The following is an 18,711-nucleotide window of genomic DNA, read 5'->3' as shown; positions in this document are numbered from 1 at the left end:
TAACCACAATAATGTCCAGTTTCTTCGACTTCTTTGAGACTTGCTGTTCAGTTTAGAACTGTGGCAATGAACACAACAAAATCATCCTGTGTGTTAAAAAGGTGATATTTTGTCTGGCAGCAAACTTTTACTACAGGCTGTGGTGTATCCACTACCATATCTTCACTAGCATCACTTGTTTTCTCAATTATTTTAAATCGCCTCCGCATAGGAGATTCGATTGACCACTAACTTTTTGCACCTCAATTTCCTTCACCCGTACAGGGCACTCCAGGAACATTATCCCCACTACAAATGCAACATCTTCATCCTTCTACAGTATACTCTGTTCGCCTGAACACTTGAAACATGGCCAAATCCTTTACAATTCTTACACTCCAGTGGTTTGGGGATGGAAGCTCTTGCGTCATATCTTACATAACCAAGCTTCACATGTGTAGGCATTTGCTCTTTATCAAAAAAACAACAGGACTGACAGACTTTCTTCTTTTCCACCATTCACCCATCGGGGTCAGACGCCGGGCACCAACCACACCCGGAATTCTCTTCAGGTATTCAGCCTGAACATCCATCGCCACCCCTGAGATGACTCCTTTGACGGGTGATCTACACCGAAGTTCAAAACAAAAAACTTGTTCGGATTCTTTTGAGGCGCACTGCAATCTTCCTCTGCTCTTCAGAAATACATTTAATCAAAATAAGACTTCTCCTGATCACTCTGACAGACTCCACTTTTCCAAGCGCATACTTCACCATTTAACACCTCAAACGAGTTTTCCACATATGCAGCCTTACTCAAACGCATCCCAAAAAGAAGCGATTCATTATCATTTACACACGTGTCATCCACTCCAATTTTAGACCATTTCCTTTTTGTTCCAACTTTCAACTGTCCATTCAGAACATTTTTCTTCACCAAATTTGCTGGATGCACTGCTTAATTCGAACTCAGTATCCACTTCCACCATCTTCCTTTGTCCTCTGATATGCACTGTCAACTGTGAGACCTTATATAGACAGGTGTGCCTTTACAAATGATGTCCAATCAATTGAATTTACCACAGGTGGACTTCAATCAAGAAACATCTCAAAGATGATCAATGGAAACAGGATGTACCTGAGCTCATAGCAAAGGGTTTGAATACTTATGTAAATAAGGTATTTCAGTTTTTGTTTTAAAAGCTTGAGAGGATCTGCAGAGAAAAATGGGAGAAACTTCCCAAATACAGGTGTGCCAAGCTTGTAGCGTCATACCCAAGAAGACTCGAGGCTGTAATCACGGCCAAAGGTTCTTCAACAAAGAACTAAGTAAAGGGTCTGAATACTTATGTAAATGTGATATTTCCATTTTTTGTTTTTAAATAAATTTGCACATTTCTAAAAACCTGTTTTTGCATTGTCATTATGGGGTAGTGTTTGTAGATTGACGAGGAACATTTTTTATTTAATCCATTTTAGAATAAGGGTGTAACATAACAAAATGTGGAAAAGGGGAAGGGGTCTGAAAACTTTCTGAATGCAAAGTATGTAAAGAGTTGATTTTGAATAAGGCTGTAACATAGTGAAATGTGAAGGGGTCTGAATACTTTCCGAATGCACATCTAGTTAGGGGTAAAGTGACTATGCATAGATAATAAACAGCGAGTAGCAGTTACGTCAGTTTCATTATGCCCGTCTTTGTGTTTTTTCCAGTGTGAAATGTTCACCAAACTCTTAAGGCCCCAGGCTGCAGAAGGTTCTGGGAAGCCAAATGGATGCATGTGAGGTAATTAAACCATTCACACCCCAGTCATAGGAGAGGTCATTCACTGTCTCTACAGTGTATGACATTCCTAACCTCACTGTCTATAATCCCCAGACCAATACCATTGAGACCGTGTCTGTGCCTCGACCTAGGTTGGGCAAAACTAAACATGGCGGTGTTCGCCTTAGCAATCTCACTAGGATAAAGACCACCTCCATTCCTGTCATTATTGAAAGAGATCATGATACCTCACATCTCAAAATAGGGCTACTTAATGTTAGATCCCTTACTTCAAAGGCAATTATAGTCAATGAACTAATCACTGATCATAATCTTGATGTGATTGGCCTGACTGAAACATGGCTTAAGCCTGATGAATTTACTGTGTTAAATGAGGCCTCACCTCCTGGCTACACTAGTGACCATATCCCCCGTGCATCCCGCAAAGGCGGAGGTGTTGCGAACATTTACGATAGCAAATTTCAATTTACAAAAAAATAAATGACGTTTTCGTCTTTTGAGCTTCTAGTCATGAAATCTATGCAGCCTACTCAATCACTTTTTATAGCTACTGTTTACAGGCCTCCTGGGCCATATACAGCGTTCCTCACTGAGTTCCCTGAATTCCTATCGGACCTTGGTAGTCATAGCAGATAATATTCTAATCTTTGTTGACTTTAATATTCACATGGAAAAGTCCACAGACCCACTTCAAAAGGCTTTCGGAGCCATCATCGACTCAGTGGGTTTTGTCCAACATGTCTCTGGACCTACTCACTGTCACAGTCATACTCTGGACCTAGTTTTGTCCCATAGAATAAATGTTGTGGATCTTAATGTTTTTCCTCATAATCCTGGACTATCGGACCACCATTTTATTACGTTTGCAATTGCAACAAATAATCTGCTCAGACCCCAACCAAGGAACATCAAAAGTTGTGCTATAAATTCACAGACAACACAAAGATTCCTTGATGTCCTTCCAGATTCCCTCTGTCTACCCAAGGACGCCAGAGGACAAAAATCAGTTAACCACCTAACTGAGGAACTCAATTTAACCTTGCGCAATACCCTAGATGCAGTTGCACCCCTAAAAACTAAAAACATTTCTCATAAGAAACTAGCTCCCTGGTACACAGAAAATACCCGAGCTCTGAAGCAAGCTTCCAGAAAATTGGAACGGAAATGGCGCCACACCAAACTGGAAGTCTTCCGACTAGCTTGGAAAGAAAGTACCGTGCAGTATTTTTCTAACTTAATTGAGGAAAATAAGAACAATCTGAAATTCCTTTTTGATACTGTCGCAAAGCTAACTAAAAAGCAGCATTCCCCAAGAGAGGATAACTTTCACTTTAGCAGTGATAAATTCATGAACTTCTTTGAGGAAAAGATTATGATTATAAGAAAGCAAATTACGGACTCCTCTTTAAATCTGCGTATTCCTTCAAAGCTCAGTTGTCCTGAGTCTGCACAACTCTGCCAGGACCTAGGATCAAGAGAGACGCTCAAGTGTTTTAGTACTATATCTCTTGACACAATTATGAAAATAATCATGGCCTCTAAACCTTCAAGCTGCATACTGGACCCTATTCCAACTAAACTACTTAAAGAGCTGCTTCCTGTGCTTAGCCCTCCTATGTTGAACATAATAAACGGCTCTCTATCAACCGGATGTGTACCAAACTCACTAAAAGTGGCAGTAATAAAGCCTCTCTTGAAAAAGCCAAACCTTGACCCAGAAAATATAAAAAACTATCGGTCTATATCGAATCTTCCATTCCTCTCAAAAATGTTAGAAAAGGCTGTTGCGCAGCAACTCACTGCCTTCCTGAAGACAAACAATGTATACGAAATGCTTCAGTCTGGTTTTAGACCCCATCATAGCACTGAGACTGCACTTGTGAAGGTGGTAAATGACATTTTAATGGCATCGGAACGAGGCTCTGCATCTGTCCTCGTGCTCCTAGACCTTAGTGCTGCTTTTGATACCATCGATCATCACATTCTTTTGGAGAGATTGGAAACCCAAATTGGTCTACACGGACAAGTTCTGGCCTGGTTTAGATCTTATCTGTCGGAAAGATATCAGTTTGTCTCTGTGAATGGTTTGTCCTCTGACAAATCAACTGTAAATTTTGGTGTTCCTCAAGGTTCCGTTTTAGGACCACTATTGTTTTCACTATATATTTTACCTCTTGGGGATGTTATTCGAAAACATAATATTAACTTTCACTGCTATGCGGATGACACACAGCTGTACATTTCAATGAAACATGGTGAAGCCCCAAAATTGCCCTCACTAGAAGCATGTGTTTCAGACATAAGGAAGTGGATAGCTGCTTTCTTCTTTTAAACTCGGACAAAACAGAGATGCTTGTTCTAGGTCCCAAGAAACAAAGAGATCTTCTGTTGAATCTGACAATTAATCTTAATGGTTGTACAGTCGTCTCAAATAAAAACTGTGAAGGACCCCGGCGTTACTCTGGACCCTGATCTCTCTTTTGAAGAACATATCAAGACCATTTCAAGGACAGCTTTTTTCCATCTACGTAACATTGCAAAAATCAGAAACTTTCTGTCCAAAAATGATGCAGAAAAATTAATCCATGCTTTTGTCACTTCTAGGTTAGACTACTGCAATGCTCTACTTTCCGGCTACCCGGATAAAGCACTAAATAAACTTTCGTTAGTGCTAAATACGACTGTAGAATCCTGACTAGAACCAAAAAAAACTATCATATTACTCCAGTGCTAGCCTCCCTACACTGGCTTCCTGTCAAAGCAAGGGCTGATTTCAAGGTTTTACTGCTAACCTACAAAGCATTACATGGGCTTGCTCCTACCTATCTCTCTGATTTGGTCCTGCCGTACATACCTACACGTACGCTACGGTCACAAGACGCAGGCCTCCTAATTGTCCCTAGAATTTCTAAGCAAACAGCTGGAGGCAGGGCTTTCTCCTATAGAGCTCCATTTTTATGGAACGGTCTGCCTACCCATGTCAGAGACGCAAACTCTGTCTCAACGTTTAAGACTTTACTGAAGACTCATCTCTTCAGTGGGTCATATGATTGAGTGTAGTCTGGCCCAGGAGTGGGAAGGTGAACGGAAAGGCTCTGGAGCAACGAACCGCCCTTGCTGTCTCTGCCTGGCCGGTTCCCCTCTTTCCACTGGGATTCTCTGCCTCTGTTACAGGGGCTGAGTCACTGGCTTACTGGGGCTCTCTCATGCCGTCCCTGGGAGGGGTGCGTCACCTGAGTGGGTTGATTCACTGATGTGGTCATCCTGTCTGGGTTGGCGCCCCCCCTTGGGTTGTGCCATGGCGGAGATCTTTGTGGGCTATACTCAGCCTTGTCTCAGGATGGTAAGTTGGTGGTTGAAGATATCTCTCTAGTGGTGTGGGGGCTGTGCTTTGGCAAAGTGGGTGGGGTTATATCCTTCCTGTTTGGCCCTGTCCGGGGGTGTCCTCGGATGGGGCCACAGTGTCTCCTGACCCCTCCTGTCTCAGCCTCCAGTATTTATGGTGCAGTAGTTTATGTGACGGGGGCCTAGGGTCAGTTTGTTATATCTGGAGTACTTCTCCTGTCCTATTCGGTGTCCTGTGTGAATCTAAGTGTGCGTTCTCTAATTCTCTATCTCGGAGGACCTGAGCCCTAGGACCATGCCCCAGGACTACCTGACATGATGACTCCTTGCTGTCCCCAGTCCACCTGAGCGTGCTGCTGCTCCAGTTTCAACTGTTCTGCCTTATTATTATTCGACCATGCTGGTCATTTATGAACATTTGAACATCTTGGCCATGTTCTGTTATAATCTCCACCCGGCACAGCCAGAAGAGGACTGGCCACCCCACATAGCCTGGTTCCTCTCTAGGTTTCTTCCTAGGTTTTGGCCTTTCTAGGGAGTTTTTCCTAGCCACCGTGCTTCTACACCTGCATTGCTTGCTGTTTGGGGTTTTAGGCTGGGTTTCTGTACAGCACTTTGAGATATCAGCTGATGTACGAAGGGCTATATAAATACATTTGATTTGATTTAGATGGACTGTCCCAGTGACAACAGTGGTGTGATTGTGTGTAGTGACAGTCTTCTGTTAGTCAGTATATCGGCTATTTGTCACTGTATCCTCCAGAGAGCTGATGTGTGTGTTGTTGTGAAAGAGCAGCATCTAATGAATAACCAGTGTACCCGGGGACCCATTTACATCTGCAGGGATACAAAAACCTCTCAGGAGTGTGGCATAAGTAAACTAGATCTGCCATGGTTTACTATCTGATACAATAACCCAAACTACAGGTAAATAAGCAAACTAGAGCATAGTACAAGCCAGGGTTTATTATCTGAAAAACAACACTACCCACATCAATGTTTTGGTATAGTGCATTATATCTGATTTTATTTTGATACAACTCCAGATGGTAGACTTCTGCCAGAAGGTCATGAGGAACTAGAGCTGAAAACCACACCCAGAGATCTCCCTTCATGGATGAAGCTATGATTAATTATCTGCATTTATTAACTGCTAAGTGTGTTTAAGAATGTCACATGTTAATGACTGCACTGTTGCCTTAATTTGTCTGTACATTTAATAGGTATTATATTGCACTGTTGAGCAATTTGAGAAAAATGTCTGTACATTTCCTTCATTCGATTTGTACTTGTGGTAGGCTAATGGTGTAGCACTGAGATTATTTGATGGTGTCAGGTTTGATTTTCACTGTGTGGGCCATTACGAGTACAGTAAGTAATTCATTCAAACATACTGTAAATGATTGAGTTAAAAGAACTGTGGACATTTTTAAGCAGATATATCCACAAGCATAATACCTAATTTACATTAGAAATTGTTACTTTTCCCTGTTAATCGGCAATAAAGTTATTCATATAAAATCAGTCATAATCAGGGAAAACAAATATGGTACAGTAAATAAAGTGGTGAAGTGTCTTGAAGAAATATATTTGAGTGAACATATACCTCCTTTGATGGAGAAATCCTTTTAACAAGTAATATGTCAATTCATTGCCTTAGTTTAATATACAATGTTTAGGTTTCATTTTTATGATCTAAGTAATATTCATGTGTGAGTCCGAAGTATTTGTGTATACATGAGTATATTTATCCTATAATGTACTGCTTATAATATGAACATCTTTTTGTAACCTTCACTATTTGGTCATGTCTTATTCAAAATGTTGGAATTGTATTTATTGTTTTTACTTCCTTGTTTCACAAATAAAGACCCAACTATGGCTAAAACTAATAAATCAACACGTGTCAAATTGTGCAAAATCTTAAATAATATTAATGACTGAAAACAGAAAAGCCAAAGCTGGTTTAATCTACCATTTACAGTTAAAAATGTAAGTGAAGAACATAAAATAGTAAACATCATTGTTTTCGCTATAGCCAAAATCCTCAAATAAAATGTCCTGGTCCTCATGTGGTGTGGGCTTACCCCGAGGTCATCTTGGACAGTATCCAATTCCACTGGATACTGTCTGACCACTAGCCAGCGAGTGACAGCTCTTTCCTGTACAATCAATCTTTAAATATGATCAATGCTCATTAAATGCCTCATTCACGCCCCAGTGTGGTTAGTTGTGTCATCTTCGCTCTCTCTTCTTTTCCAAATCTGGAACACAGAGAACCCACACATCAACACAATTGACAGTTAGTGGGAGTCAGTAACTTATCTAGACATAAACAGGTAAGTTAGAGAACAGCATATTGTATATTCAGTGATCAATGTGACAATAGAACTTACCTGAATGTAAGCTTCTGACAGTGTGATCATCTGGGGCAGGATATCTGTCACCTGCAGGTCCTGGAGCTCGTACCACTTTCCAGTGCCCTTCAGCGACAAAGACAGGCTCACATTAGCACCAATAACTGAACAGGATGATAATTTTCTTTCACAATATCAAGAAATATTGCACATCTAAAGCTTTGCAAATTTGCACCTGTAGAGTTCACCAGAAAAAAAAAAATCCTAAAACGTGCAGCTGTCACTTACATGATGCAGGACATGTATTCTGTATGCCCCCTCAGTGGGCTTCCCATCATGCACCACATTGGCCACCAGGTCATAGGTTGTGTTCTTCTCTGTGACCTGTGCTTCCTCTGTCAGATACTCACGAAGGTCTACGTTCCTGATCAAGGAGCAAAGCAAGGGGTCAGTCAAAAACACACAGAATCATAAGGCTGAGCACAACGCAAAATTACAACTGATTATATGGGGAAAGTATGCAACAGTCACTTACGTGATGGGGAAGTTGACAATGGTGGGGTTCTTCTCCACAAAGAAGTTGTTCTTGGTAAACCTCTTGATGCAGAAGATGAGATAGGGGGGCAGCTTGAGCAACTGGAACCTCTTGAGGAAATTCTCTTTGTATGTTTTATACTCCTAAAAGCAAACAGGAGGGTTCAGAGGAAAGGTCGAAGAAGAGGTGATCAAATCTCTTTCAAACAGAAGCTGGAGTCTCACAGGCCAACATTCTAAATCTTGTCTCGTTGACTCTGCTTTTGGAAGATTTTGCATTTGAATGGGAGCACTAGCAGCGTTACTTTTGTATCTTATGCTAGCTAGCTTGTTGCTAGTCTGAAATCTTTTGAGAAACACATCTGTTTGTAAATCCACCCATGCTAAATATTTGATTGGCTTGATAAGTGGCAACGCATCACTAGCTTACATCTTGATCACTGTATTCCACCCCTTTTTGTCATCTTCCCGAGGAGAATTTCCCCAGGCTTTCGGGAAAAAAAATAATGTGAGAAACCTAGGCTTCCGAGGCTCCATCTCACTTGATGGGCGAGATGGCTGGCATAGAGATAGGAGTGCTGTTCATCTGAGCAAATTTAATTGAGTTTGAGGGCAGTACCTTCTCTGTGTTGCCATTGAACTTGGCCAGGATGTTGAAGAGGGGGACCTGTGGGATGATGAGCTGCTCCTTCTCATCCTTGTACAGCGGGGCTGTGGGGAGGTCAAGGGTCAAGAAGAGGAAGGTGGTGTCAGACATCTCCTCCTGGTACTCCTCCTTCAGAAGCAGAGCCACCTTCTCTTCTGGTGGCTGGAGAGGGAGAGAAAGGCATGTAACGTGGACAATTTAACTGTTCAAATATGTAATCATATTGAAGAGCCATGAATTCACAAATAAGGATTTAAACTGTGATACAATGTTGAAGTCTTTAACAAAAGGTTGACAATAAGCAACTTACCAAATCTGGGTGAGGAAGCTTCTTGGAGAAGATACGCATGGAACCCTGGAACACTTTGGTAAGGCTTGCTATAATGGCAATAGGAGAGAGGGGGGAAAGAAGTGGGAAATATCTTTGTTAATCTCACAGGTTGTACAATGAGGCAGAAAACACTTCCCCAACATCATTCCCTCCACCTCCCACTGACACTCACATGGTTTCTTCTTGGTTCCTCCCAGTGCACCGTGCAGAGCATTCATGAACCATGACAGGAAGTCCACAGCATCCCCTGAAGGACAGACCAATCAGCAGCATAGCGTATTCACAACATAATGTGCAACACATACCAAAACATACATCTGACTGTACTAAAAATAATTTGCTCTTGAGAAGCGAGGCTCTGTGTCTCACTGAATGTGTTATAATAAAATCCTACCTTGCTTGGTGATCTGGAAGTTCTTCTTGCTGCACAGCACTACGGCCTGCAACATCTCGTGGGGCGACACATGGGCCTTGAAGTTCCGTGGGTTCCACAGCTTGCGCATCAGCTCACCGAATCGCTGCACCAGCAGGAACATGATGTCACCCGGCGGCCTACGGATGCCGCAGTAATTCTCCTCTTCCAAAAAGTAGTTCCGCAGTGGGGGCACATTGGACAGGGCCTGAAAGGATAAAAACAGTTCACCATAATCAACATGAATGATCATCACACAGGAAAATGTTTAGCAGCATGTGAATGGTGAGATGTCAGATTCACCAGTGGATACTCTGTGTTGGATGACAGTCTTACCTGCAGCACCACATTAGCGTAGTCATTAGCCTTGATGTTGTTGAGCCCTACGATGCCAGGCAGATAGGTGGTGCCATCATAGGCTCGATACAGCTTTCCCTGCTTATCCAATCCAGAGATGTGCTGTCTGGTGAATGTGGGCTTCAGTACATACTAAAACACAAAGAAAAATACATTACCACCACTATATAACTTTAGACACATACCACTGGATGACTGTATAAACCATGACTGAACAAGAACTGTTAAAAAGTTATAATTCAGAACTATCAGTTTAGCACCATTCAATCAGTGCCTGTTTGAATTGATGCATTTGACACGTTCTTTCTGATTACAGAGTTAATGTGTGCACCACCCATCTCTGTAGACTCACCGTGATGTCTTCCAATGATGAGTCAATGATCTCGTAGTTATCTGGCAGACAGTAGAACTTGAGGGTGTGCAGATTGAGGAACACATGGTGGGTGAACTGCACACTGTGAGTGTAGGCATGGGACTTCAGACCTCTACCTGGAAGATACATTGCATTGGTTTCGTGCCTTGGTCAAAACATTTCTGAACACTTCTCAGGTATAGAGGAGGGGAACAACGTTCATCTGAAGTATTGGATACTTTACCTTGGAAGTATTTCCCACAGATGAGACAGGCGTATACATTGATGTGGGAGAGGGAAATGGAGCATAGCTTCTCAAAATCGAAGTCCAGTACACTCCTGAAGACAAATGTGTGTGTTAGAGGTGATTTACACAGAGTACACATTCAACAAATGCCTTATATTGTGCATCTTCCATGTTAAGGCCAGTTGACTTTACCTATTGATTGTGTCGAGGTAGGGACAATGGCGACTTCTGCGGTCCTCGGACGAACGGCCAATTTTCACAGGTACTGTGTAAGACAAAGAACAATTTCAACAAATAATTAAGTGTAGCTAAATGTTAACTAACAATGACAACAATCGTATCTAGCTAGGTAACGTTAGCTAACACAGCTCGTTATTTTTACAGGAAACCTCTGCTCTGGCGGCAAACAATAACGCACCTAGGAAAAACACGTTTGAATGGGGTCTTAGCTAGCTACCAATAATTAGCCAGCTAGAGCTAGCTACCAACAATGTGATTTAAGCTAACTTAGCAGCTAACCTAGCTAGCTACACGTTTAGAAATAAACGGCAACGTTCGCTAGTTATTGTAGCGTGTGACTATCTAGAGCTCGCTTATACAAGTTTTAAAATATGTTGGCTAGCTACCTTCATCGTCTTCCAAGTCAATTTCTCGCTCCCGTTTTACAGATACCATAGCGCTAATCTTTGTTGTGTATGGAGAAAATGTATAGTTAACTAGCTAAAGCCACTGGTGAGTTTATTTTGCTAACTAGCAAGCTCGCCAAAACACGCAAACTCCAGACTACAATATCAAAATGGCCAACCAAAGTGTACCCCGAGTTTTCACGTTTACTCTGGCAAGAACCGAACGGTTGAGATTGAATAATGTTGGCCGTTTTTATGTGGGCCTCTAAATTAACGCAGCTTTCACACAGGTTATTATACAATTTATATAATTAATTAATGAGTTTCAAAATGTGAGAAAAGTATCATTTTCGGGGTAGAAACGTGATATTAAAAATAGACTATGAACAGGCTCGTAACTCCGTGTGCAATTCTAGTTGGACAGCAGCCCACTTTAAAAGCTTGATTAACGTTAAGATGCAGCTTGTTGTGGTGTTGTGCATATAAAGAAATACTAAATCAATTATCAATCACGATGGAGATTTTGCGGGATGATGAAGAACAAGAGCTCAAATATAAACGCACGGGTCGTTTGGACATGAGCCACGGTTTCTTACACCACATTCGAAGGAACCAGATTGCCAGGTGAATCACTAAACTTTGTTAATCTGAGCTAACATGTGGAGTGTATATTTTATCAATGTAATTCATTCTGAGAGCATGCAGATGTTCAATTTCGAGTGTTTTCTACATAATGTTGAAATTAATCGCTATTACGCCTAACCACTTCTACGCATGCGCACAACATATAAGAGACCTTCCGCTCGTCAAAGGGATAGTGCAATACGGGTTCATTGGGACGTCCCTAACTACAACTAAAGACTGTCTATTCTATTGACAATATATACATGTTACCGCTATAACAATAAAAATGCATATCCCAAAGATGGATGCAGGCGCGATCAGGTGGGACCATTCTAGCCAATGAGCGGGCAGATACGCGTGTGAACAACAGGCCGTAGAGATGGATAGAGGACTCATCTTTGTATCTGTGCCATCATATATCGAAGTTTATTTTTGTCGCATACACAGATTTGCAGGTGCAGCATAATGCGTGTGTTCATAGCGCCAACAGTGCAGTAATAATGCCTAGCGATAGAAACAATCCAAAAAGTAAAAGAGAAATATCGGACTGAGTGATGTCAGAGTCCGATATATTGCTCATTCTGATATAAATTTATTTATTTAAACTTTTTGGATTATGTGCATATTGCTTGTCTATGACTTGGGTGGCAGGAGTCTTAGACAATTTTTAGAGCCTTCCTCAGACAGACACCACCTGATATAGAAGTCCTGGATGACAGGGAGCTCGGCCCCAGTGATGTACTGGGGCCGCACAACCCTCTCTCTGTATGTAGTGCCTTGCGGTCGGATGCAAAGCATTTGCCATACCAAGAGGTGACGCAGCCAGTCAAGATGCTCTCTAAATGTTTTGAAAGATTCTTTGCACTGACTTGTTTGATGTCTTGCAGAGATGACTATGATAAGCGGGTGAAGCAGGCCAATGAGCATCAGAGGCCCAGGCACACCACTACCTCCCGACTCCCCCGTCGACCAGACATCCAAGTGTACCATCCTCGACGTGGAAGTAAGAAAACACTGCTGATAGTATGAACTCTTCTGTCAACTTGATGGAAGGCTCTGGTAAGTGGTGATTTATGTATGTATATGCGTCTCCAGATGGATCTCAGCCAGGAGTGGGTGCAGAGACTGAGGAGTGGAATGAGAGTGGATCCAGTACAGAGCCAGAGACCCATGGAACTGAGCTCTTCTGGCTGGACTACCAGGCTGACTCTGGCCATGTCACCTCCTACATCGTACTCAAGGTCTGTCTATCAAATCAAGTTTATTGGTCACGTTCATACACTGCATGGTCAAAAGTATATGGACACCTGCTAGTCGAACATCTCATTCCAAAATCATGGGCATCCTCCCTTTTCTGCTATAACAGCCCCCACTCTTCTGGGAAGGCTTTCTACTAGATGTTGGAAAATTGGCAGCGAGCTTTACAGCACTCCAGCTGACGCTTGGTATTGTGCGGCTACTCGGCCATGGAAATCCATTTCATGAAGCTCCCGATGAACAGTTCTTGTGCTGATGTTGCTTCCAGGGGAAGTTTGGAACTCCATAGAGAGTGTTGCAACTGAGGACAATTTTTTTTTTTTTATGAGCTTCAGCACTCAGCGGTCCCGTTCTGTGAGCTTGTGTGGCCTACCACTTCGTGGCTGAGACGTTGTTACTCCTAGACTTTTCCACTTCACAATAACAGCACTTACAGTTGACCAGGGCAGAAATTTGACGAACTGGCTTATTGGAAAAGTGGCATCCTATGACGGTGCCACGTTTTAATGTCACAGCTCTTCAGTATGGGCCATTCTACTGCCAATGTTTGTCTATGGAGATTGCATGACCGTGTGCTCGATTTTTATACACCTGTCAGCAACGGGTGTGGTTGAAATAGCCGAATCCACTAATTTGAATGGGTGTCCAAATTATTTTGCCCATATAGTGTAGTTTCAACACCTTCAGCAGAGTTTTCCCACTTTTTCAAGTGTCCTATATGTTTATACAACGGGTGGGTATAATCTTGAATGCGGTTTGGTTAAAACCGCATTCCAGCCGGTGTCTACTTCACAAGTTACCACAGGCATTTTAACGTCATAGATTTAGCACATTTACCATGTTCCATCTGACTGCGCAATCCACTGTCTCATCAACCCAGCTGACAATTTATAAACTTGATCTCCCCTAGAAAAAAACATCTTGACATTATCTCACATATCCTTTAGACAAACATTTTGTTTTCAACAGCGGAGATTTGTATAAACCTTGCTGCCTCTCTCTGACATTTGCAACTATGTTTCAATATTGAAATTCAATCTCCAGCTGCCCCATAGTAATTAATGTGATGAGACAGGCAAGCAGCCTTTCTCAGCCAGTCTAAATCGTGTGTGAGAGATTTTAAAAAAAAAGGTACAACTAAATGACGTTAAGCTAGTTTGCAGTCTTTCCAGCATCAGTTTGAAGTGATTGTTAGCTGTGTTGTTGACAAGCTCCTCTGAACAACAGTGTCCTGACTTCGTCTCGGGTCTAATATCCATGCCAATATATCCTCCAAACATTGGCTTCTCTGGCATTATCACTTAAATATTTTGTCCTCGTCATGACCCCTGTGCTCCATCTGTCTCTTAGGAGGATAAGCCAGAGAGGGTGGTGGAGCGTGTAGCGGAGGAGAATGTTCTGGACTCCACCATGAGGATGGCACTGCAGGCCCGGCTTCGAAAAGAAATGGATAAACGGCGGAACAAACGCTAAAGGAGGATAATGGAGTTGACAAACAGGGGTGAGGAGGACCAAGAAGCCTCTGTTTACCCTCTGGCCAACCTTCTCCCTGTATGTAAAGAATGCTAGTAGCAGAGGACTACTGTGGACCCTCATCCTAAGGGACTGTAAGCCAGGATCCAAGTGACTTCACACAGCCAAGCCGTCCCCTCTGTGTGGAATAGATTGACTTACAGAATGGTAGAAATGGATCTGACCTCATAGCTCCTCTATTGGACAGGCATTGGCTGTCAACCTGCTCCAAAGGACCTAGCTGATACAACCTGGACCCCTCTCTGAGCCACACCAGGCCATTAGGCTGGAGAGCAAATCCTTTGATCGTAGCTGTTCTGTTTTTATTGTGTTTGTTACAAATGTGCTGTGGTCATGACTTCGCTCTATTCTAATTTATTTTTGATTGGCCTATATTTTCGGATACTTTATTTTTGATAATGTACATTTATGGAGAGGTCCTTATTGTTTCAGTATTACATACTGTATATTAAATATAGTTATTTTCCAAAGGGGTTTATTGGCTATTTATTCACAAAAGGTGGTTGGTTGTATGCAGATTAGTGTATACAGTTTTGGTAAAGGTGTTCAATATCGTATGTTAATCGATCTCCTTCTCTTACGCAATTCCAGGTCAATGTTTTTTAATTTACGACCTGGGTGATGCATGGTGATGGGAGTACCATTAGTGTGGGGGAGAAGGTCATTGTCATGGTTAAAATTCTAGATGATGCGCTTCATGCAATCTTAAATGACATGGCCAGATTAGACTCTAGTGCAGGGCTCTCCAACCCTATTCCTGGAGGGCTACCAACCTGTAGGTTTTCACTCCAACTGATAAAACTGAATCAGGTAAATAGCCCTTATGCACATTCCATGACCGAATGTTCAAAGCACGCTTCCTACCGGTGTGGCAATTTCCGGTGGCGCATACTATAGATGAAAGTCAGTCTAGTTATCGACGATGTAACATTACTACTACTATGTCGCAGTTTTTTTTACTAGGCGTCTTCAGGACTTGCCTCAAATTTAATATTAATGATTTACATTAAATTAGCTAGCAAGAACGAAAATGAGTTCAAGGTGTGTGTGTGTATATAGGAAGCTACATAGACAACTATGAAGTTCAGTACCAAGTCAGAGACAGATATAGCTAGCTACAATCATGCTAGCTAGCTAGTTACTTTGTAACGCTGACAGAATCTACCTGAGTCTATTTTTGTTAGATTTCTTAAATTATGCTTGCTAGCTATATTTCCTAGCTAAAAATAACAATGTATCTTTGTTAGATACATTGACGATTGGAGATCACCATGAGGACTGCCTGTCACAGGTTCATGAGGAAGAGTGAAACCTCACAGCATGAGAGTAGGGAAAGATTATAGATGGCTACTAGCGACCTTGTTAAACATCTCCTGTGGGACACTTTCATTATGGTATGTTGGAGACAGTGTCAACATTTACTCTTATTAGATCTTAATGATGGATCCCAATTTTGAATTGCACACTTAACAGATTATTTGGTAAAGATCTGTTGATGCAGTGTTTGGTAACTGTGTTACTGAGGCACAATGTATTCCTGTATAGTTAAATTAGCCTTTAGTTAAGAAGACCAGACACTACTATGTTATTTATAAGCCACGTCATTCTTGTTTCTCACTTCAGTCTCATCACACTTATCTTCACAGATGGTGTTAAAGCACTCCGTAATAGTGGTCCATAGCCACTGCTCCTGTGTTGCAGGAAGTTTTATGTGCAATCATCTGGTGGCCATTCTTTACCAGACAGCGCACTACTCTCAACTAAACATTCCTGCTGCACCACCAGTTCACAGCTGCACAGACACAGAACAGCGTTGGCACAAGCCAAGAACACTTGTGAGTCCATATCCATAAAAAAAATGCACCTGAAAAGTATTCAGCCAATTGTATTCCATCTTGCATTCTGGTTATTCTGTGTTTACTTGATTTCTTTCCCCTAAACTCATTGCCTAATTAAAGCCAATACAAGCTCCACACAAACAGATATTCACTATAACACAACTTATCATGTCATAGATAATTGGTTTATTTTGCTGCTAGCAAATAAACACGTACATTTATGCTGGCTTGGCCCATGGTCTGACCAAAGGTCCGTGTTGATAGTTGACCAACAGGCATACCATAATTGGTTGATGTTGCCTGAGATGGTCAGGGGGATGACTGTCAAACAGCTTGTGTTCCTTTACTCCACGGATCATTCTTTCAACATGCACTCTCAGCCTGGCAATGGATTGGGTCTCCCTAACCTCATGTGCTGGCATCTGTGTGTGTCTTGACAGAAAGGCTGGCCGGTAGACCTTGCACGGACCAATGTCGTCTACGAGAAAGCCCTTATCCACCATAATGGCCATGTCATGGGTGAGTAAGGAAATAATAAAGCTCTACATCGACTGGGAAACTATAGGAGCTCACAATACCATTGCATTTTGATGAAACTGAACACAGGCACTGAACAATGTTCATTAGCACCTCCTTCACAGTCAGGAATGCATCGACGACAGTTGGTTCGCTAGTAAGCTAATGATAAAAACCAATAGTGGAAATCGCTCTGGAAGTCAGCACCCCAGTAGGAAGTAAAATAGAATGTGGGAGGCGGTATAATGCATAGAGCCTATTACAACTGGGGTTGGAGGGAACTTACAGGAGGGTAGCTCACCAGGAACGGGGTTGACGAGTCCTGCTCTTGTGTATGTTAGGGCTGTGTGTTCTGTTCACTCCATATCTGATTCAGAGGGGTTGGGTTAAATGCTGAAGACACATTTCAGTTGAATGCATTCAGTTGCACAACTGACTAGGTATCCCACTTTGCCTTCCCAATGTAATGTGAAAATAACTTCTCTCTAGGGGCAATATGTTTTGTCACTAGGGGGCAGCATATACCATTACTACTTAGACAAGGTGCTGAAATCATCTAGCTTGAGGGCAAATAGACAAAATTGATCCACAGAGCCCATTACCAATTTGTATTTTCTATCCATTCTACCTGCTGATGCTCTTACACCATTCTCACTGTTACTGTTTCTCTTTCAGCAAGGACAGGAGTGAGTTTCGTCTAGGTGTACACTAATTCGGGTTTAATGCCCTCAAACTTTCAGACCCATCAAATAACTTTTTATTTTTATTTTGGAGCCTTTTGGTTACTCATTTTGGGAAAATTGACTGTAACATGGACAGGTTGTCCAACCTTGTGTAACTAGAGTCAGTCATTGAGCCAGATTGATAGGATCCTGCAGCCTTCACGACTAGAGTTGTGGCACACAAACCTCCATCCATACCACAGGCTTACTGACACTAATGCAAGGTGTGGAAACTTTGTTAGAGATTAGATCTACAACTAAACAATTTTATTTTTTTCTCCCCCAGAGTACAACTGTAGTACAACTTGTTCCCATGGGACTCAGCAATCACACCTAAAGGCAAAACGAGGGGGATTGGACTTAACATTGTAAAACTGCTGACTCTGACCTTTGGTGGGAGATTAATTCATTGTTTTCAGCAATGCATGAAAATATGCCAATTATCCCAGGACCACATGCCTTGCCTGCCACTGTTACTACTCACGCCCAACCTCCCAATTCAAGCCCCATTCTCATGCCTCTAGCTGCGTTTACACAGGCATCCCAATTCTGATTCACCATTCACAACAGCTCTTTTTTATCAATGCTGCTCGGATTTGTCAAATTACCAATTAGGGGGAAAAAAATCAGAATTGGGCAGCCTTACCAGAGATACTGGGCATTCCTCAGCTGAGCCGAGGCGACACAACAACCAGGGACTGGTTCAAAATAGGGGAGGGTTGTTAAGAACACCTTCCTAATATTGAGTTGCACAGCCTCAATTCGTCAGGTCATGGACTCTACAAGATGTTGAAAGCGTTCCACAGGGATGTTGGCCCATGTTGTCTCCAATGCTTCCCACAGTTGTGTCAAGTTGGTTGGATGTCCTTTGGGTGGTGGACCATTCTTGAGACACAAGGGAAAGCTGGAATGGCGCTGGAGGGGATGGCTGACGTTTTACGGGCTCCTTACCAATTGTGCTATTTTTGTGTATTTTTTTGCCTTGTTTAGTAACTTATTTTGTACATGATTCTGCCACCGTCTCTTATAATTGAAAATAGCTTCTGGATATCAGAACAGTGATTACTCACCTCGAGCTGGACAAAGATTTTTTTCTTTAACGAGTTGAATATGAAGGACTTTAATGCTGCTCCCAGACCAGGCCTAAATCCCCATAATTCGCAAGAAGAGAAGACGCCGATACGGGTTACGCAGATCCTGGTGCCTTGTGAGAATTCGTTGGCGAGAAGGTAACCCGCTTCTACCGTGC

At 42.2% G+C, this 18,711-nt stretch overlaps 2 protein-coding genes across 2 annotated transcripts; one reads left to right on the top strand and one right to left on the bottom strand.

The window, feature by feature from the left end:
- Positions 1–6,056: 6,056 nt before the first annotated feature.
- On the bottom strand, positions 6,057–11,151 carry LOC139390176 (ubiquitin carboxyl-terminal hydrolase 39-like). Its single transcript, XM_071137421.1, has 13 exons — positions 10,973–11,151; positions 10,539–10,611; positions 10,344–10,438; positions 10,100–10,236; positions 9,727–9,879; positions 9,373–9,598; positions 9,151–9,225; positions 8,958–9,025; positions 8,621–8,809; positions 8,003–8,145; positions 7,756–7,891; positions 7,507–7,593; positions 6,057–7,374 (listed from the first exon to the last, which is right to left on the bottom strand). Exons 1-13 carry the CDS (start codon positions 11,019–11,021, stop codon positions 7,321–7,323), a joined length of 1,485 nt encoding a protein of 494 aa, XP_070993522.1. The 5' UTR covers positions 11,022–11,151; the 3' UTR covers positions 6,057–7,320.
- Positions 11,152–11,417: 266 nt separating this feature from the next.
- LOC139390177 (UPF0561 protein C2orf68 homolog) lies at positions 11,418–14,857 on the top strand. Its single transcript, XM_071137422.1, has 4 exons — positions 11,418–11,596; positions 12,484–12,599; positions 12,692–12,837; positions 14,204–14,857. Exons 1-4 carry the CDS (start codon positions 11,487–11,489, stop codon positions 14,324–14,326), a joined length of 495 nt encoding a protein of 164 aa, XP_070993523.1. The 5' UTR covers positions 11,418–11,486; the 3' UTR covers positions 14,327–14,857.
- The last annotated feature ends 3,854 nt before the right edge of the window (positions 14,858–18,711 follow it).

The sequence above is a fragment of the Oncorhynchus clarkii genome, chromosome 30, assembly GCF_045791955.1.
Source record: "Oncorhynchus clarkii lewisi isolate Uvic-CL-2024 chromosome 30, UVic_Ocla_1.0, whole genome shotgun sequence".
In the NCBI taxonomy this organism is placed as follows: Eukaryota; Metazoa; Chordata; class Actinopteri; order Salmoniformes; family Salmonidae; genus Oncorhynchus; species Oncorhynchus clarkii.
This window is presented reverse-complemented; position numbering and strand designations above follow the sequence as displayed.

What these genes read in the sequence shown, in the direction of transcription:
- LOC139390176 (XM_071137421.1), bottom strand. Translation starts at nt 11,021, where the DNA reads ATGGTATCTGTAAAACGGGAGCGAGAAATTGACTTGGAAGACGATGAA. An exon ending in CTGTGGGAAATACTTCCAAG is followed by an intron (nt 10,237 to 10,343) that starts GTAAAGTATCCA and finishes TGTATCTTCCAG; the next exon opens with GTAGAGGTCTGAAGTCCCAT. An exon ending in ATTGTCAACTTCCCCATCAC is followed by an intron (nt 7,892 to 8,002) that starts GTAAGTGACTGT and finishes CTCCTTGATCAG; the next exon opens with GAACGTAGACCTTCGTGAGT.
- LOC139390177 (XM_071137422.1), top strand. Translation starts at nt 11,487, where the DNA reads ATGGAGATTTTGCGGGATGATGAAGAACAAGAGCTCAAATATAAACGC. An exon ending in CGAAGGAACCAGATTGCCAG is followed by an intron (nt 11,597 to 12,483) that starts GTGAATCACTAA and finishes GATGTCTTGCAG; the next exon opens with AGATGACTATGATAAGCGGG. An exon ending in CCTCCTACATCGTACTCAAG is followed by an intron (nt 12,838 to 14,203) that starts GTCTGTCTATCA and finishes TCTGTCTCTTAG; the next exon opens with GAGGATAAGCCAGAGAGGGT.